This window comes from Symsagittifera roscoffensis, chromosome 3, assembly GCF_963678635.1.
Source record: "Symsagittifera roscoffensis chromosome 3, txSymRosc1.1, whole genome shotgun sequence".
In the NCBI taxonomy this organism is placed as follows: domain Eukaryota; kingdom Metazoa; phylum Xenacoelomorpha; order Acoela; family Convolutidae; genus Symsagittifera; species Symsagittifera roscoffensis.
The window spans coordinates 3,455,154-3,476,958 of record NC_087064.1 but is presented as its reverse complement, the minus strand read 5'-3'; the positions used below and the strand labels follow the sequence as shown (position 1 = coordinate 3,476,958).

General features: G+C 34.2%; 1 protein-coding gene across 1 annotated transcript in view; it reads right to left on the bottom strand.

The window, feature by feature from the left end:
• Positions 1–21,805, bottom strand: part of LOC134841161 (protocadherin Fat 4-like) — a 112,575-nt gene that overhangs the window by 51,089 nt on the left and 39,681 nt on the right. The window contains exons 19-28 of the mRNA XM_063856962.1: positions 19,941–20,171; positions 17,081–19,426; positions 16,447–16,752; positions 15,666–15,782; positions 15,188–15,305; positions 13,831–13,937; positions 13,728–13,739; positions 13,297–13,387; positions 12,738–12,859; positions 6,849–6,986 (exon numbers count right to left, since the gene is read on the bottom strand). Of these exons, the coding sequence (XP_063713032.1) occupies positions 6,849–6,986; positions 12,738–12,859; positions 13,297–13,387; positions 13,728–13,739; positions 13,831–13,937; positions 15,188–15,305; positions 15,666–15,782; positions 16,447–16,752; positions 17,081–19,426; positions 19,941–20,171 (3,588 nt within the window). The remainder of the gene's footprint in view (positions 1–6,848; positions 6,987–12,737; positions 12,860–13,296; positions 13,388–13,727; positions 13,740–13,830; positions 13,938–15,187; positions 15,306–15,665; positions 15,783–16,446; positions 16,753–17,080; positions 19,427–19,940; positions 20,172–21,805) is intronic.

Here is a 21,805-nt window from a genome sequence, read left to right as displayed (position 1 = left end):
TAGAAAAATAGAAAAATGCGATCATTATACATACAATCTTTGCTTGAATATTTTTTCATCTAAGATTCATCTCCTTTTAAACTTGATTTGAACATGTTTTGTTTTTATGAATTAAGCTTAAATTAAGTGCTTATATACTAATCAGTTTATTGAATGAAGAAGTTAAAACGCGTTTATAATTTATTTTGCAAGAATGAAACAGTGGAAAATGTTAAGGCGGAACTCAATTTTGCTGAGGTGTGCTAAATTTTCGGGTTGCTGCAACTTCATTTGGGCTTTGGCAGCATTACACGTTTTTATGCTACTTTTGGATTCTGGTAAGTGGCCACCCGAATAAACGCTATTTTTTGGCCTGCCTTTTCTAAAATTTGCCTGCGGCGCAGAAAATTTGGTCAAAATAGGTTCTTCTTTGTAGTGATTCGGGAGAGCTCAGAAGATCAATTTGGTTCTCAATAAAAAAAATTGACACAATTTTCGATTTTTTTTTTTGAAAATCCGCTCACCCCCTCGAGAAAATCCTAAATCCGCCCCTGTTTGAAAAAATTATCAGGCTTTTCCTGTCTAAATATAGTCCGTTTCTATTATAAGAACGCTTATACTTAAACCCCTATTCAATAATTTTTCAACTGTTAAATTTCCCAATGAAAGAGAGTAAGTCAAAAACTACCTCGCTAAAAGTGAAGAGATTTTGGTTTCTCTTATTTTCCGAATGTCTTTTGTATTTTAGATATCGTACAAAATGTTATATTATTGCCTAACATATCAGAGTCAAAAAGAAACAATCTTCTGTATGCGAAGCTATTTCCAAACTACTTTGGAACTATAATTAAACTGAATACATTTTCGTCAAAGTTTTCAGCAAAAAACGAGCAGCTATTTTTTGTCGAGTCTTACAATGAATCAAAAATATTTTGTCGGTGGGTTTGCGCTATTGAATCAGCTGTAAAGTTTTCTCGTCTTCCTGTTAAAGTTATTATGACGTCACCTTTTCTGAACATTTCTGAGCCCTGTTTGAGAGATCTAGTTTACGAATTCTACCCCAGTCGTTTGAATTTCTACACAATCGATATTCAGAAATTGTTTTCCGAGACAGTTTTAAATGATTTCTTGACAGTTTTCAATTAAGAGAACTGGTGTACATTCACACATCTGAGTGACCTTATGCGGGCGCTTCTGTTGTACAAGTATGGCGGTTTCTATCTGGACTTTGACACCTTGGTGAGAGCTGACTTGAGAAAAATCAAAAACAGTGTTGGAATTGAAGGTCGTTCTTCGAAATGAACAAGCAGTTGAACAATATTAACAAGATTACAAACTGATAAACAGGGAGCGGAAAAAAGTAAATCATTTTTTAAATTTTCTTCCGCTCGAAATTAATTGAAAACGCTTTTTTTGCTTAATTTGTCCTGAAAACAAGTAGTTTTAGAGAAAAATCCCAAGCTGAAGCTTGCGATAAGAAAACTTGCCAAATGCATTCATGCGAGGGTAACATCACGTGATGTCGAACAAAATTTCGGCTACCTCAAACCGGGGAAAAGGAAAACCGGTTTACTTGCAGAAAATAATGATAAGAACACGTACAAAAGAGTCATTTTTATGTGTTTATGAGATAAAAATTCAAGCTTTTTTTATTCAGTGATTTTTTTTATGTTACCGAGGAAAACAAAAACAAACGCTACTTTTTACGAACCAAAATATACTTTTTCTCGGTCATTGCTGTTTAAAAACTAAGGTATTGCTTCAAAGAGAAGATTGAATGTTTCGTCCGGTTAAACCGCTTATGTAAACCTTTAAAAATTTTCAGGTATACCTAATTGCAAAAATCATTCAATCTGAGCCGACAGTTCGTTGACTCGAAAAAGTTATGATCAAATTTTCATCCTTTTATGTGCATTAGCATCGAATATGTATCTATAGCCAACTTCACAGACTTTCACAGTTTTTCAGATAAATTAGTTAGATTAGCTAAAACAAGGTTCAGTAAGTCTCGATGAAAATGTATAGTACTGCTTGCTCACATATTTAAATAAAGGTTTTGCCGTTCCTCGAAATGACTGCACACTCAAAGCTTGGCAGAATCAGTAGATACTACTCAATTCAAGTCACTTCGTCAGAGGAGCCATAAAAATTAGAGACACATTACGATATACACTAGCGGACAAAAATAGGCGCAAATTTAGGGTTTTTATTTTCTGAAATGCTTCTTTTCAAGGATGACTTTGGGCAACCTTCACAAGAAATTTAAAAATAACCTAACATAACCTAAGAATATTTGATCAAACCCAGCGCCTATGGAAATTTTTATAAATTTTAAGGACTTTTTCCGGGTCCGACAGTTTTTTCCGGGTCCGAAATACCATATTCTTCAATCTGCGAGTGAAGATAGTGAAAATGCGTAGAATAGTTGAATTTAGAGAAGTTGTCAGACTGATCAGCTCAATTTAACTGCTCGAAATGTTTCACATCTCAATAAGGGTTTTTTCCTCCGGTTAATCGAGAAAGAATTCACTTCGATGCACAAATGACTGCAGATGGTTAAAACTGGCTTTTTCAGACCTGGAAAAAGTCCATGAAAGCAGATTTTAATAGCTTTGATGATTTGCTCTTGGTGTTTGTAAGAGTATTTTTTAAGTTCTCAGCAAGTTTCATTCGAAATCATTATGGAAAAGAAGCATTTCAGAGTAAAAACCTCAATTTACACTTAACTTTTGCACTTTTGAGTATCAGATAAATTTATCAAATCACTTAATGAAACATTTTGCATAAAATTTTCAGTTTCTTCAAGTAAAATTTCGAGCAAGAAATTTTTTTCACGTTGTATGTAAAACCAACAAATTTGCATCACAATTCAAAAAATGCAGCATAATTTGACTCTAGATAGAGTTTTGAAATTTTGTAACTTGTCTTTTTGCCACTATTCACATAAGAATTCGACCTGATTTGATCAATCTTGCCTTTTTAGATCTCTACCTCCTGTATGATATCAATAATTTCGAAAAAATGAAAAATAGCTTATAAAATGGTTGCTTACTTTTTTTAAAATTTTTTAAAGAATTTTTCAATTGGAGTACTGAATCTGCCTCTAACAAATCGGTTACAGACTGGTGTTTTTGCGGCTTGTTCATGTCGTGTTTTGAAGCGTTTTAAGGGAGTATTTGTTAAGAAAAAATTCGATTTTTTTAAATTTGGAAATTTGGGCCTACGTTTTTGAACATTATCCCTCAGCTGCTGGTAATTTGGCAAAACCCTGAATGTGCCAACTGCCGTTTCAAGCCCTGAAAAATTTTTTATTTCAAAAATGGAAAAAAGAATTGAAAATGAAAACCAAATTTTTTCTTTGTTTGTCCCAACCTCCTCACGCTATGCCAAAGGGCAAAAACGAATTATGAGTCTTGTAACGCATTTTTACGAGCAAATTGTTCGCCTCAGATCAGCTTAGAACAATTTACTTTGCCACTTATGCGAGAATAGTACGAAGTATATCGTGCGTTATCATACCAAATTGGCAAAATTAGCAACTTTCAAACATCATAAAGTCACGATAACTGATCACCGGTAAAATATCTTTTCGGAAGTCAGAACAATAAGCGCAATTTTGGGGCCAATAGCTTGCCTCATTTCATTTTGGATTTGAGATGGAGACATTTTTTGCCTTCGCAATGTGTAAAAGCAAATTGGAAACTTTGCGCAAATTATATTTCTCATATCAGCTAAATTGGAAGTTTTAAACCCCAATAACAAACACAAAAAATGGTTGAAGGTGAGAAATTATTATTTTTTAAATGTGTGAACTAAAATGATTGTTTTCCAAATTAAAATTTGAATTTTGCCTGAAAAAAAAATCATCCGAGCGCAAAAAATCTGTCACTTTTATTTAAAAACGGAACAATTGAAAAAACCTTGTTCTTGTCATTTTTACCGGCCATTTTTCAAAAGGAACCACGTAGATGCATGTAAACTCAATTATAACATTAAAAAAAGCAAAAGCAAATTTGAGCTTTTCGCAAGGAAAACTAGTTAGTTTTTCAATTATACATATTTTAGTAGGGGTTTTTCGGATTTTCAAAAAAATGTGTATTTTTCGAAACGAGAAAACCTTTCGATAAAAAAGTGACCTGGGTTGAAAGAAGCAGAAGTCAACGAGACGGCAATTTATTAAGTAATGGGGTGATGCATTTTGAAGCCGGAAGCAGTTTTCTCAAAGTGTATTTGGATGAAGTGAAAAGTTTTTATCAGCCCGATTTGGAATGGCATGAAGTCGGCGAATTAACTATGAGAAGAGCAGCTAATCGATTGCTAAACCGAGACGTAGACGATCCAATTCATAACTATTCTAGGGATCTCTTTAACAACCCCTCTCCCCATCTGCAAAGAAATCTTTACCAGGAAAATAATGAGTTGTTTTTCTTTTGTTTTAGCAAATATGTTTACGTACTAGGTCTAGGTTCTGCTACTAAGTTCTTGATAGAAAATTCGCAGCGTCGCTGTATCATATTCAATTATAATCTGCGCTGGCTGAAAATTTTTATGTTTTTTACAACTTGAAGCATTTTTTGGGCGTTTTTTGGATAGTTTTGACCAAAGGGTGCCGTTGTTTGGTGTGCGCTCTCGCTTTAAATTAGCATTTATTGGTTTTTGGCGCCTTCAGAAAGATTTTAGGGTTGGTCAACTAATAGTTGAAGTCGTAAAATAATTTTAAAAAAGGAGGAGCCTTTCGAAGGTCAGGGGTCAAATCACAGAGGGTGAGAAGGAGTTTGTTTTGCACCCCTCTGAATCAGCCCCGCGAAAAAGGCGATAGCAAAAGATATCCCTATTTTAGTCCAAACTTGACTATTTTGCCATCGTTTATATTCACATTCTTAGCTCCAAGATACATTAAAACAGATTTATTTAAAGCCAACAAAAATGCCACCGAATGGGAAAATATCTTCAGATGCGGACTTGTTCTACATTTGGTTGGACCCGAATCAAAAATCGCACCCATATCAGGTGATCCAAAAAAGAATATCTACTCGTACTTGGCACCCAAATTATGTCCAATAGCATACAGCAATTTGACAGAATTTAATTACAAACCTGCTTTTCATGAAAGATATTATATTAAAAATGGGTAACAGTTCGACCACAAACCAATAAGGGCGGGCTTTAGACTCGGATAATTTTCTCTGCAAGCAAAACTAAATTACTCTAACAAACGCCATAAGAGGTTGGTTGATTCTTTTTAGTAAAAACTTTTTTCATTGTGATTGGAGTTTAATGAAAATTTTAAATAAATTTTTCTCCAGGGCCGAAAAAATTTGCGTCAAAACTTCAGTAAGATTTTTTTTTATTTTGCGACTACTAATCAATTGCGCAAATCAAAAGCAAAATCTGAAATAATCCAGAAAAACAAAATTTCCGATCTGAAATAGCCAATTCATAAAGTATCCAAGCGTTATTTAAACATTTCACAACCCATTTGAGATCTGAAGTTTAGATCTGAAAAAGGTTATTTCAGATCTGAATTAAAAAATCTGCTAGGTACGGGATTGCAACTAAATCTATGGTTGATAAAAATTCGCTATTTGCACTGCAACAACTGAAGATGGGTAACTTGGAAACAATCAAAATTAATCTATTAAACTTAAATGATAAATTACTTGCAAAACTAGTCGCCTCAAATAAATAGAAACCTGTAAATGTTTTTAGGAAGTTTTTTATGCGACCTCATAGGTGTTTTGAAGATGATTTTTGAATCATTTTTTGCGAATACTTTGTGGTTGAGCATTTGATTCTAATTCAGCAGTAACATTTAACTCTCATTAATTCTCTATCAGTCGAATTGTAAAAAATGTTTCTCAATATGAAGCAAAAAAAGTTAAACATTATTAAACGTTATATTTATTGAAATAGTTAAACATAACTTCTGAGAGAATGCGTCAGTTAGTAAAACAAGGGCATCATATCAAATAAAAATTAAGGCCTTGTTTTTATTATGAGGTCACACTGCACTGAGTAGTCACAAAATTAAGTGTGCGTAGCTCTCAGGAATCCAGAGACAAGCTTCTAAACATGCTGAAGTTTTGTGTTCACAACCAAAGGATACCCATGATCAAAGTAATCAGGAAACCAGTAATCATTTAGTCATTAACACTCGTTCATAAATGTTTAACACTTGGGCTGCCTAGCCAAATTGAAGAAATGCTTAAAAAGTTCCTCCAACTGAGATTATGAGCGCTGAAATTAACAATTTACATTCTGCAGTACCTTTTATAGGGTTCTCTTAATTGGTTCATTTAACGATAGTGTAAGAGACTTGCATTCCTCTCTCCAATTACCCCGGGGCAATTAAAGAGAAAGGAAAACAGCCTCGTCCACTATCACCAAAGCCCTGGCTGTAATCCTGACAGGGCAATTTTTTGTGATTGTTACATTTTCAATCACTGAAATCAAATGCACCGCCTTTTCTTTTATTGGGAGGCGTTGAATGTATTTGAGAGTCTGAGAAATGTCTGAGAAATGTATTTGAGAGGGTTGTGCTTTCTATGTTCGATAAGTTTCTGCGAGGTCGTATTTTTTAATCAAATTGGTATAAAAAAATCGTCAATAATATAATTTGATCGCAAAAATAAAGCTTTTCATTTTTTTTTCATTTTTTAGAAAAAATATTTCAAGCTTACGGATTATCATAGGCAGATGGGAAACATTGGATACAGCCCGCTTGAAATTTAACTTTACTTGCAGCTCAAAATGACTTCACCGGCTCAAGTAAACTTCATCCGGTTTATTTACGCTGACCGTTTTTGTTGTGCATATTTCTAAGCTGGTTATTTCACACTCAATTAATTAATCATGTCTTCAAGGCTAACCGTGGTAGCGGAAGATAGTCTTGGAGTGCCATTGTCACTGGCAGTAATGTCCACTTGGAAGATCCTCCTTCCATCTCTATCAGGAATTATCTGTTCAGGCAACAGCTCAAAGTCGACAGGAGCAAAAATCAGCTCATTCTGAAACAGAAGATTCAATTTTGAAACTACTAGTTCCCAAAATATAACAAGGATAGCAGGTTACTGAGGATAGCAAGGATAGCACAAGTATAGCACAGAATAATCCGACCATAGTTTAAAAAATACAAAAATATTTTCTCAAATTGATGCCGTTTTTTTCCTGCATGTTGTGATAAAAAAATCGGATCGAAATAAAATAACCTCGGCCAATTTGAGAGTCATAGTAAAATAGGTCAATTGGAAAACAGTTTTTGAAGAAAAAAGAAAAAATTCAAAAAAAAATTAGAAAATTTAGAAAATTTAGGAAATTTAGACTGTTTTTTTAAGACTGAGTTCAAAAAAAACCCAAAAAAATTCGCGAAACTTTTTCAGCCCACTTTTCCAACGCTAAAACACTTTTTCTAAAATTTTTGTTTCTCAAAAACCCATTAAACAGAATCACGCACGTTTAATGGGTTTTATTATGATATCACTTTTGAAACCGCGCGAGCTTTCTTGGAAGTGCTTAACTGTAGTTAAAACAAAGTCTATATTCTTCCGACCATTGAAAATGGGGAGGAATTTTGTATTCGGGTTTTTTAGTTTTTTTGTTTTCCACGCAAAAGCAAGTACCACAAATAATCATCATGGGTAAGTTGAGCGAAATATCTTATTGAAGCCCTTTCAGTCGAGATTCAAACTATGTTAAAAGTTTTGAATCAAATTCCCAGTGTCGGGAAAATTCAGTTTGAATTTTGTAATTTTTGGTCTAATTTCGAGCAAATAAGAGGAGTAAGCAGGTTCGTTTTGTTTCAACCAAAATTTTCAACGCAAATAACCATCGTAACATATCGTGATATATCGTACTAAAGCGTTTTCAGCCCTGATTAGACCGACATTAAAAAATTTTCAAAACGTTGTCTCGGTTGTGAGAAAAAAACAGTTTGAATTTTTGAGGTTTGGTCTTATTCGAGCAATTTAGCAACCGAGCAGGTTTATTATAAGTAAATTCTACCTTTAATTTTAGGTTAAGCTAATAAATGCAATGAGATTTTGCTCTAGTTTTTTCAGCGTTCTTTCTTTGAAATAGTAAATTTAGAAAACTCAAAACATTCTGTAAACAATAAAAAAGAAAAAAATATATGTTATTTTAAATTTTTTGCATTTTTTTGACCAAAATTGTTGCTCGATTTGCTTATTTTTTCTAACTGTCAAATATGCCTAATATCTAGCTTTCTGTCAGTTGAATTTATAACCCCGAATCGTAAAAAACAGCATTAAATTGAAACGTTAAAAAACATGAAAAACCGTTAAATGTATTTTTTTCAAAGTGCTAGGTTTTCGTCAATTCCATTTATAACCCCGACTTGCAAAAAACAACATTAACTTGAAGCGTTAAAAACATGAAAAAGAGTTTTATATATTTTTTCAAGAGTTATGTTCGGGCAAATAAGATGAGTGCTGACAAGGGTTTCAATCGAGGCGTTACTAGCCCAGTCACAGACAATTCTTGTTGTATGATGGGAAAACTCGAAGAATCGGGCCAACCAACACCAACCGCACATCGAATTTCCTTGACATAATTTTTTTAGCGTGATCGGACAAACATAAATTCTGTTTTGTTTTGCATGCGGAACAGACAGATCGTTGAGATAAAGTTGTCGTTGCAAAGAATTTAACATAAGGTTGGAAAAGTGTAATAGACAAGAATAAACGAAACAAAGTTTGATATTTTAGTTTTATGAAAAAATTTCCATTAAACTTTTTTTTGCGGTTGATTTACTAAACTCGTTTTGTAGAGCTAGAATGACACAAAAAGGCTTTACCACATTTCAAGGCATTTCATTAAATTTTTGATGGAATTTCTTTGATTGAGATTTAACACGTGTATATAGGAGAAAAAAAGCAGTTCATTGTTTCGTTTTAGTTACTTTGTCGAATTTCAATTGCAGAGTGCAAAGCATTCAATGTTCTATAAAACTGAATGAAAAACTATTGAAATTATATACTGATTTTTCTCGACACAAAAATAACTTGATAGACTTTTTTCAGCATCGATGAGATAAAGGCTTGCTATCTAGCAAGATTATTGAACGTTCTTGAACATGAGTTTTATTTTGTAAATTTAATGAGTTGAAGCTTATCCTGCAAGATTTTGTAAGATTGTGCTGACTTTGCAGAAATCTTGACAGATATTACCTAGTGATCTTGAAAAAACATCAGTCAAAATAAATTTCCATTAAAAGTATAATCTGATTCTGAGAAAAATTATTTAATGACTAGGGTAACAAAAAAAGCGGGTTTGGGTTCGGAGAAGTACCTGGGTTGAACATGGTGCGAAATTATTTTCCCATCTTCACGCGTCTTTTGAACTCTTTTGATGTGGAAAAACTTTCGGAGTGTGGTTATTTTACAATGTTATTTTGCAATGGTTATTTTGCTTATAACATTTGCAATAGTTTGCAATTGTAGCCTATATATAACAGTCGAAGTTAAATTTTTCCAGGGTAAATTTTTTTGATAACGTTTTAATCGAGAAGCGTATCTGAAGATCTGACAATATCATCCATTGCTACAAAACGTTATTAATTATCAAAAGAACTATTTTGTAGTCTTCTCAAAAATTTCGATTGGTTGCCTTAAACCTGAAACACTATGTTCACAACACAAGATTTCATCTTTTTCTGACCATATCTTAGATGCCAAAAACTGAAAATTGTTACCACTATTCAGGTTTCTTAATTAAATCAGTGATTAAACATTGTCTGGTTGAATTTTTAATTGCGCTTATTTTTCCAATTTTAGAGAATTTTTACTTTGAAATTTAGGTAGTGTGTGTACTAGTTAAATTGGGTGGTGTGATTATTTTATTTGGTCATTATCGGCGATCGAAGTACTGCTCTTTAAAAAAAATACAGAAAAATGACTATTTAAGCTTGATGTGATTTTTTTCAGTCAGTTTTTGGCAATCGTAATAATACTTTTTTTTATCAAAATTTTTTGCATTATTGAAAATATGGATTCTATTAATCAAGTTTAAAAAGGTATTTTATCTTCGATCATTTTTATAAAGTTTTGGGAGTTTGAAAATTTCCAATTTGGCCATGCTCTGGACTAGTTTATGTGGGCTTTTTAGATTTTATTCAAAACCCTGAAATCTTAATACAAACTATTTATGCGTGGTGAATCATCCACACAAAAGACATAATCCATAATCAATTGAAGCTAGCTAACCGGTCACATTAATTTCGTACGTCTCAAAAATTTTCACTTGATCTTTGATATTGTCCAAAGTTTATAGTTTTTCATTTTTTCTTTTCCCAAAAACTATTCGATATGGATTGAGGGGCAATCTGAATTTTCAGGACATTGCCCTGATAAACGGGCAGTCTTGTTTTTTTTGTTTAGACCAAAATCAACTGATCTTATTAACTATTCCCATAACATATTTTTCAGCGGAATGCTACAAACGTGCAAAATGTGAGGTGGAATAGATTGCCTTTTTCTTAAACGTTTTTGGTAACATCTAAAAAAAACTCATTTTTTCACTATTTGAATACCATCGATATTCTGAGCTCAATTTAATTTTTAAAAAATTGCCTGTTTTTAAAAAGAAAAATTTTCAGGATATAAAATTTGCCAGTTTTTGACAAATTGTTAAGGTTTGTTAAGCGCAAAATTGTTATTTGTCATTCGATGTGTAGCAAATGCCGCGAAAAAAATACTTTGGCTCAAAATAAATCTACATTAAAAGGAAGCATGCTAAATGATCTAAAAAATGTGCGTAAAGGTGTAAAATACGTCGCTTTGCAGTTTACATGGTGTAGGGAGGAAGATTGAAAATAAAAAATTACTTTTAAAAAAAATTTTAACACTCATTGGATCAAAGGATACATGAGACACCAAAAATAACAATAAAATTAATTAGATCATATTCTTTTACAAGCCGCTTTCTTTTGATGCTTTAAGCAAATCTCCTTAAGCAGTAAGTCAACCTTAAGCGGATCAAGTCTCTTTCGGAACAAATTAGGCAACAAAGTGGTTCTAAGCAATAGACCAAGCAAAAATGGACATATCGCCATTTTGATGAAAACAAAACTGGGATTGAAAATGAACTCCATAGAGATACAAAAAAATAAATTATGGCAGAAAGTTTTTGCCATTGATTATTTTTATATCTTGGAAGCTCAATTTCAATCAACTATTGTTTTCATCAATATTCGCCAGACCCTTCGGTGCCAATAAAAACTAATTGTAGGGGGATCGTTTTAGATACATCACAAAGTACCTAAAATGACTTCTTTGAGTAAAACTGATTGCGGCAGAAGAGAGTCTTTATTATTTTTTTTTGTAGACTGTGGAAAGGCAATTCGGTTGATCTACAAAAGGTCAACAAAATGTTCACAATAAACAAAATCCCCAAGCAACCCCTAGTAAAATCGTGAAAACTCAACTAGCTTAATTTTTAGCATTGTTTCTCAAAAATAGAAAACCGCACTAATAATCCATTCAACTAAAAAGATGCATTTCTGATAAACAGAATTTTGTGCATTTGAGAAAATAAGCAATCAATAAGCAAATGAATATCTTATTTTCATGCACGTAAATTGTGTTCAATCAGAACCCGAGCGACCTGTAATGGCTTAAGCCGAACACTTATTGCCGCATAAATTGTGAATTGTGTTAAAAATCTGATTTATTTAATGATTTTTTTTGTGCGTAATGATTTCTTACTTTTGACATAAATTATATTGTGTTTTGATTTTGAAGCTAGTCGATAAAATCTGTTATAAATGATTTTTTTAAATTGGAGAACGTTTGATTTCATTGACAAAAAAATTAGTTAACTCAAAACTAGAATCACTAAAAGTTTCACGATTTTGTATTTTTAATTTTATAATGCAGAAGAAACGATCTGAATAGTCTAAGAGTTGTCTTCCACAAACCTAATAAGGATCCTATCAATTTTTCATATTTGGCAAATTTTTCAAAGATGATCGTTTTTATAATACAAATTCTTAAATAATTGGAATTGATCAATGCATACATAAACATGCCAAACAACAAAATTGGCGTTTTGAGCGTTTTTGAAAATTTTGGATAATCTTTTTCAAAAATGCTCAATACATCTATTTCTTCTAAACATCTATTCATCTAAACATCTATTCGGAAAACAAACGGAAAACCAACTTTTGTTTTTCCAAGACTAAATCATGCACACAAACAAAAAAAGTATGCGCGCAAAAAAATCTGCACTTTTTCGGAAAATGTTTATTTGACTACAAAATTCGTTTTGAGGTTGAAGAAAAACCAAAAATTTTTTTTGGGGCCAATTCGAAACTACTTTAAAAATATGGAAACTATATGAATAGCATTTTTGACCTAAAAAATTTTTCTTATGCCAATACGAAAATATCATCCGATATCCTAAGGACACCTTTTTCTTATATGCCAAAATAAGAAAAAGGTCTTTGAAAATTCGATAACGTAGTGGTAGCAAAACGTATGAAGTTTGTATGACTAGTACTTTCCATACATTTAGTTTATGGAATTGTATGACTAGTATTTTTGGTCTATGGAGGTCAACCGGGAAGGTTAGAAGCAAAAATTATAACATTGATAATAATATAATAATAATTTGTTTTCAGGCTTATAACTGAAAATACAGAAGTTACTGTTCAACTTACAATTTATTTTAAAGACTGTGAGAACGCCATCGAACCATAAGGCCCGATTTCAAATGTCTCTGATTCGGAATTCATTCCGACTCACCGATTCTGAAGACAGCAGAGTGGTGATTGAAGGAGGAACAGTTTCGAACTCAAACACTGCCTCTGCATTCTTGCCAGAGTCCAAGTCCACGATCCGAAATGGAACTACTATTTCCTCCGACTCTAAAAACAAACTCTGAGTTCTAATCTAACGGGGAAATCCATTCATTGAAAGAGCCATGAAGGCTGATCTTCTTTATATTAGCCGATTAAGTCGGGGTATTCTATCTATTTTTAATAAATAAGAAAGACTATTTGATTTTGATTCGCTACGATATTCTTTTTAAGAAGAATACTTTGAAACAAAAATTGAAAAGTTAAAATTTGAGCCAACTACAGTGGCGTTTCGACCGAGTAACAAGGAGGCTTCTGCTCAAAAACCGTTCTAAATTTGACCAGCTTCGAGCGAATGTGAAGTTGTAATCCAATAGAATCTGACCAGCTTTTTTCGGGTTTTCTCAACTCTACAAATGAACATCATTCAATTTTTTTAGAGAGTATTGCTGAAATGAATACCTAAAAAATGTGTTTACCTTTGAATATTTAAAAAATGTGTTTACCTTTGAATTGCAAGGTTGTTTCTCCAACTATTGTGAACACAGGTGAGTTGTCATTCAGGTCCATGATTTCAGCTCTGACAGTTGCCAAGTCCTATAAAAATTGCGAAAGGGTCTACCAGATATTTCGATTCTTCAATAATTGGGTCATGCTAATGTGCTGCGAATTTCTTATGCTTTGATTTATATGATATGCATGAAAAACCAGGGAGGTATTTGGGATTTTTGTAAGGAGGCCCGATGTTTTTAAGTAGAAAAAAACGAATCTAATATTAATTGTATTTTTTTTGGGTCACAAGTCTTGATTTCAGCACAATCTCAAAACACTGAAAGGACTCGATTTTAACAAGTTTATTTGCACCGCACGCAAATTTAGAGAAGCTGTGCGAAAATTGCCGCATGATTAAAACTGAATAACAAATAAACGGTTTTACCATAGAACGAGGCTAAAATAACGAAACATTTTTTGAATTTTTTGGGATTTTTGCTCAGGATGAGTTTGCAAAAATTTCAAGTTAGTTGATCAAAAACACTAACCGGCGACGCTCTAGGTTGCGAGACTTGAACTATGACTTCCATTTGTGTGATCAACTCGTAGTCGAAGAACTGGGCTTGAATGGGATCATCCGATATCCTAAGGACACCTAGGGAAATTACATGCAATTGGAATTATCAAACAACAGATCACTGAATATCAAAGATAAAACACAACCAACAGAGAAATAAAAAGAGTTAATGAACGCAAGGGAAAAATAATGACTAGTTTTTTGAAAAAAAAATTGGAATTTCAAAAAAAAAATATGGCCTTAGAGCTTTTTGAGTTTCACGAAAACTTTATGATTGGCACTTTTCAGATAAAACTAAATCCTATGTGAGAACTCTGGGTCAATGAAAAAAGTTTTATTCTGCTGTGAAATAAGAAAAATAAGTTCCCTTTTCGAAACTAAAGCCGATCAAATTTTTCGTGGCCTTTTAATTTTCGCTGTTTGATAATAAAATTCAACTGAACTTAAAAAAATAAAAATCATTGCGACCTATCTAAAAGTCTGAACTACGTTTATATAAAAAAAGAGTCAAAATACATCATTTATTCAGATAACATTTCTAGTCTTATAAGGTAAAAAAAATGAGCATCGTATAAAATATGACAAAATTAATTCTGAGCTACCAATTTTTTTCATAAAATGTGCAATTTATTCTGTGAAAAGGAGCGTTTGAACCACGCAGTAGGTGTTTTCCATGTCGTTGTAAAGTTATTTTTCACTACTGGTTCGAAAGTCGGATAAAATTTTTCTGTGTCTATTTGTACCATGAAGTTCATACTCCAAGAAGTATTTTTTCTGATCTAGTTTCAAAGCAGAAGCAAACGAAGATTAAGATTCGAATGTTCAACAGTTTCAAACTCTCCTCTAGGTTTCCATCATTCTCGCAAACTCAGGTATTTTGAATTTAAAAAAAAAACAGATGCTGTTGTGATTAATATATTAAACATTATGTTGTAGTAAGGGAGGAAAGCGATTAGGGACTTTGCCCTAATTCAATCTCCCCTTCACAGAAAACTGGTAAAAAAAATGGTAAAATGGTATAATTAATTTTTCAAATTAATGGGGAATCATAAGAAAAAAAGAGCATTCAAATTCTTCTGAAAAACTAAAGTTGACTAACTAGAATTACAAGAATAAAAATAGAATGATTTGAATTAAAATTGATTCTTTTCTTTTCAACTAGAAAAATGCCGCGAAGTCCAATGGAATTCGAATAGACACAAACATGACAGGTATCTACTTAAGATTAAGATAGAAGGTCAAATTAAGATTACTAAAACACAATTCACAACAATAGGGATAATTTTAATAAAGAACAATAAGAAATTTCAGTCTATTTTCTGTCCCACCTGTAGTAGATCCCACTTGGAACACAGGGTAAACTTGGGATACTATTTCGTACTCCACTGGAAGGTCACGTGTGGACAAAGACGTGAGGGTCAGAATTTTGGCACCAGGGCCCATGTTCTAAAACAGACATCAGCTGAACTAATTTCGGCTAATTTGAATTTATGTCTCAAAAACGATTGTCAAGCTTTGTATCTAAGAAAAAAATCTTTAAGCAACGCTCAATCTAGATTCAAAATATTTTAAAAAAGAACATAATATCAAAAAAAATTGTAGGCTTAAAATAAAGTATGAATGGAGAGATTTCACCTACAAAATGGGGAGCTTTCAACAAAAATTCACATTTTACTTCAAAATCTTTTTTTTTGTTTTTCAGCATGCGAAAATGAAAAAGTTGAGTTTCGAGCTTGTGTACGCTAAAAAGGTATTTGGGTTATTTTCGAATTCGTGTTATTATCAACTTAAAAAGTATTTTCTCACCTCTGGCAGTGTGAGGTTAAATTGGGATTCTAAGAAGGTGGGTCCCCCTTCCACGAATGACTCTATCAGCACGAATACAGAAATCACACTCGCAAACTCCCCGTCAGATGCCCCCACCTGCAATTGAACAGACATTTATTTTGATCACCGACACTGATACATGCTCAACTGATTTTTTAACCTCTCCCATAGCGTTAAAAAGATCCTGTTCTGCCCAAATTTTCTGCGCCGCGTTTTTAGGCACTTTTCGGGAAATTTTGACCAAAAAGTTGCGTTTTTTGCCGCGCTCCCCCTCCTTCAAATTAGAATATATTGGCGTCAAAGGCGCCTTTAGATAAATTTTGAGTCAGTCACCTAAATTGGATAGCTCAAAATAGTACAAAAGGGGGACTCTTTGGGTCAGCAGGGGGTCGAATCCCTGAGCATATATCCGCCCCTACATGGTCTATTAAAAAGTCATGAGGTTTTAAGAGTCTGGAATGAGTTTTTAGACATTTCAAGTGGGCATTTTAACAGATATTTCAAATTAGGACTTTTTAAAATTGTGATAGAAGTTACAAAAAGATATTTCAACAGACAAAAAATTGAGCCATATGCTTTCAATTCGTTTCAAATTAACACATTTTGCTCAAAAATTAGGAAGAGAAAAATTGAGTGTTCGGTTAAGCGCCTCATAGTGATTCCTTTGCTTGCTAAGAAGTGGTGGTCGTTTGCTTGTTTCGCATTACATGATGAAAGGTTTCGAGGGGGGATGGGTTGAAAGTTTGGTTGAAAAACTTACAAAATATTCAATTTTCTGATCAATCAGCTCAGCAAACTCATCTGAACTCAAATCGACGTCCAATTTGATCTCCCCCGAAGTGGGGTCAATTTCGAGCAACCTTCTTTTCAAGTCCTCGTCACTTTCAGTTCCATTCATGAGGTCATAGTTGAATGAGTACTCTATGGAACTTGAGGAGTCTTCATCTATGGCCTGGACTGTGGCCACGATAGAGTCCATAAGAGTGTTGCTCGGGAATCGAACCGAGTAGAAGCGCTTTGTGAAAGTGGGACTGTTGTCATTTTCGTCTTGGATCTCAATTTCAATCTGCAGACACAAAAAATTTTTTGATGATTGAAAATTTTTGCACAAAAAACAAAAATTGCGCATCCTTTAAGCGAAATAAAACTTTCCTAACTTTAAACAAATCAGTGGTCAAAAAATATTAAATGGTCAAATGTACTTCTGCTGAAAAAAGTATATGGTTAGTTTTAGAAAAATTCAATTGTGTGAATTAATGAGATTTTAGTTTGTTTTCCGTTGAAAAAGGAAACGATCCGATTTGTGGAACGATCCAATATTTTTCTAATTTTTGATATAATTCTAACATACAATAAAAAGAACAAAAAACTGCGTTAAATCCAACAGCTCTTACTGAATAGAATGTCAATTTCGAAGGAGATAACTCCGCGTGCATTGCAACATCGATTACAATTCTCTCGTCGTCTGGTAAGAATTCTTTATCAATTGCCCTGATAGTCCACAGAATTCCCGAGTCTGTCAGCGAGAAAAACTCGGAAAACCGATCGAAATTACTGCTCACGAGTTCATACGACACAGAAACCGAGTCAGAATCCGAAGAACTCCGTTTGATTCTGTTATTATCAGGGTCAAAAACCGAAACAACGTCATTAAGATCGAAAACTTTCGCGACTGAATCCGAGTTTTCGGGTATTGTGATAACACTTCTGGAGGTATTTTCGGCTCTCGGAAGAACGTAACCTGTTGCGTCAATTTCAAACTTGACCTCTAATGAACTTTGAACTGTGAATTGACCATCGGTACAAACCACTCCCAAGGTCAAACTATCCCAGTTTTGCACATTATTTTTGGGAAAAATTTCGCCATTATTCAAATCAATTGAAAAATTTTCAGCAAAATTGCTTAATGAGTATTCAATTTTCCCCACTGAGTCATAACGGTTTATATCTCGGTCATCGCATATAACTCGGAAGTAGAAATAATTTTGACTCTGAAGGTAATAAGTTGTTTGAGGTAGATTTAAAATTTGCGGCAAATTATCATTTAAATTTTTAATTTTTAAACTAATTGTTACGTCCGTTGAAAGAGGAATCTCGCCGAAATCTTGAGCCCTGACAACCAATGTATAAAATGACTGCACCTCGTAATCCAATAGGCTAAGCAAAATCAAATCCGAATGGTCAATAGCAAACTTGCCTTGATCCGATTGGCTGAGGAGAATATACTCTATTTCACCGCCTAAACCGTCGTCTAAGTCCGTCGCGTTTAATCTGAAAATTAGAGAATCAATTTCAGAATTTTCTGGGATTTGAAGTTCGATTAAATCGGTGTTAAAAGTGGGTGCATTTTTGCTGCTGTCGATAACTTCAATAACAAATTGAAACTGTGTTATTTTGTCAGAAGGTGGAGTTATATCTAGCGCCTCGACTGTTATCGGAAAAATATTTTGAGGTCGAGTCTCTAGATTTTGGGCGACCAAAATCTCACCAGTTGTGCTTCTGATTGAAAAATAACTCGATCCTTCCGAGAAACTGTAGATTAGCCCATTAGCTCCGCTATCGACATCAAACGCTTCGATTGTTCCGACCACTTCGCCAATTGGCGCTGTTTCCGAGACTGAAATGTTCGTGAAATCACTTATAAACTCGGGTGCGTTGTCGTTAACGTCCGAAACGTGGACTAAAACCGAAGTTCTTGCAACATGAACGCCGTCGTTAACTTGAATCGTGAACGAATACTCGTTTTGCGTTTCAGCATCTAATTTTTGTGCGACTAGAATTCTCCCATTTGATTGATCAATCATAAACTTACTGACAGGTGTCACAAAAGCGTACGACAAATCAGCCGAGTCGTCAAGGTCAACAGCTTGGACTTGCACGACAAGCGACGGAGTCGCGAGGTCTTCGGGAATTGTAGCCTCGTACAAATCTTTCGGAAACGAAGGCAAATTATTATTGACATCAGTCAACTCTATTATAACTTCAACTATTGTACTTAAAGATGGTTCGCCAAAATCGTAAATTTCAATGGCTAAAACGAATTGAGGGTGAGTTATAATGTTGTTCGCATCCTGATCGCTTACAGTTATTACTCCCGAGTAGATCTCGATAGCGAAAGCCGAATCGAAATTACCGGCAACAATCCGAAAGCCCACAAGGTTATTCGGAACCGTCGCGTCGTCATCACTAGCCGAGATAATTCCCACTTGAAAACCGCGAGCCTGGAGTTCGGGAATTACAAAGCTGTACGAGTCGTTCGGGCTATTCGGGTACTTGTCGTTTAGATCTCGGATCTCGACTTCAATTTGCGAAGTCATGAAACTCGTGCCGTCTGAAACGATTGCTTCAAAAGTGAACGCATTCGTTTCTTCTCGGTCAATCAAATCAGTTGTGTGGATATCACCAGTCGTCGAATTTATGACGAAAGGAAAGAATTCAGAACTTTCTAGAAGGCTGAAGTCGAGGTCGATGCTATCGCCATCCGACGCAGTTAGTTTCCCGACGAGGGTCCCAGTCGGACTGTTCTCGTAAACCGCGAAGTGATACTCGGTCAAAGCGAAAACAGGGGCTTGGTCATTGCTGTCGGTCACTAGGATTTCGAGAACAGCCTCCCCCGAGAGGAAGGGAGAGGTCAAATCGGTTGCTATGACCACGAACTCGTAGCGCCCGCCTGATTTCTCGAAGTCAAGTACTCCAGAAAGCGTTACTTTGGCAGATTCGGAGTCAATTGAAAGCGGAATCTTAAACAAGAAAACATATAATTTTGAGAGCCAATAAATGAGCATATGAATAGATGAATGCATATAAAAAGCTTGAAAAAATTGATTGGTCGATGCTATTAACAAATTATTAACATAACAGTTTTATCAAAGTTTTAAATTGTTATTATCGTCAATGAGCTAGAAAATAGAAAAAAAAATTTTTTTTTCGTTTTTGCTGGTGTTTTCTGAATTAAAATACTGTTAATTACTTAAGTGTGAAATGAAAAATTCACTACGCTTCATCGCAAAAATTACACAAATGAAGTTCGAAGAAACGAAAAACCTAAAGAATTTAAGGGGAAATGTTGGGTTTAATTGGGTTCAAATTATTGGGGAAATCTTTTTTTTTGGGTTCAGGTAACAGTAAAAGAGCTGAACAGCTTGTATGTGGTTCCCTTCCCTCAAAGGATAAAATGTCTTAATAAATTGTCTTCATAAATTGTCATGATAAAACGTTTTGATAAATCGTCTTAAGAAATCGTCTTAAACTCACGGTCAAGTGGTTTAACAGAGAGTACTCCACTGGCAATCTGCTCACATCCGAATCCACCGCCCGAATCATTCCCGACTCAAATATGACAGAGCCCACTTCAGTGGCCTCGGAGACAGTAGTCGTGTACTTGTCCTGATCGAAGACAGGCGGCATGTCGTTCGTGTCCACTAATCGGATGATTACTTCGGCTGTCGAGATCAAGTCTAGTTTGTCCGGGTTAAATGCTATCACCTGGAATTTCACGGAAAAAAATCAGCTGTGATAACTAACAGTAAGAGAAGATCAAAACGGATACTTTTTCGATTTCTACTCGAGAACGCGTGAAATACTTTTTGAAATAAAATCCTAATTTTTTAAAATTGTTAATCATGGTGACGTCCCATTTGTACCAACGGTCATTTGTACCAAAATGAAAAATCGGTCCTATTTGTACCAAAATTATTCAACTCGATTTCTGATTGGTCGAATTGTGAGCCAACGAATTATTACATTAATTTTCTACTGTTCAAACAGAAGAAAACTTAGCAGCAGAATAGTGACCGCCGCAGTCGCGCCAGCGTGTTGCGAGCTTGCCAACAACACGCTGACACGCAGACTCTATACGAAAATTAGAGCCGGTTATTGCCGCGAAGCGGCGACGCGCGCGTAGCGCGCCCATAGGCGACCTTAAACCAAGAGCTTAAAGTAGTCGGATTAATAGTCTTAGGCCAATTGAATATTTTTGGTACTAACGCGATTGATTTTTGATTTTGGTACAAATGGGACTGATTTATCATTTTGGTACTTGTGAATACCCACCGTTAATCATCTCATTAGTCAAAGTGAGATGTTTGTATTTAGGTATCTATTGGTGTCACAAAGTAGACACGTCATAAAGTAGACTACAACTATATCAACAAATCAGAATCGAAATCCAGAAGCAAACTCAGGAAATAAATAAACATGAATTATTTATTTCCTAAGTTTACTTTCTGTTCTATTCTGATTGGTTAATATCTTAAGTGTCTCTTTTTTGACCGTTATGAAATATAGGCTGTCTACTTTTTAGCTGCCCTCCCCTATTGGCGGTGTACAAAATTAATAACATAACGCTTATTCTGAGACACCTGAAAACAGGTTAAAAATAGTCTTATAGCGCTCTCTCAAGTGATGTTTTTCAAGAACAACTCTTTATAACCAAATTTGTTTGCATAATTACATCAATTGGAAAAAAAATTTATTGTTATAATAGCAATTATTATAAATTTATAAACTCTCAATCGTTTAATTCGATGGTACATAATGTTAATTATTCAATGAACACAGAGAAATTCTAAGGCGAATTTAAAATCAAAGCGTCAAATAAGCACAAAATCGTTGCATAAAAATAACAAAACTGCTTGTATCACTTTACCACGTCTCGAATGAAAAATTAGCTAATGAATTATTGACAAATTATGAACTTTCAGCTGGTAATATCAATTTTCAAGCATTAAAACTTAAAGTTGCTAATAGAAGTAATCAGACCAATTGGCTTATCTTGAGTCAATTTGGAACAATTTTGTGGTGTTGGATAATTCTCCACGCGTACAAATTGCGCTTTACATTTTCTGCGTCAAATAAAAATCGAGCAATTTATTAAGACTGGTTACACAGCGCAATTTTTTCAGGTATATAACGTGAGGAGCGCAACGGTTTTGTGATCACGACGTTCAGAGGATCGATCCCCCGAGAGAAAAATTCCAAAATCTCCTGAAAAATAATCAAAATAAAAACCCGAGCAAATATCTTCATTAATTTCTCCAAAAACCGAAATGATGAATTGTTTATTTGAAAGTTCTCCCAAGGGAACAATTTTATCATTTTTTTGACGTACTATAAGCTTT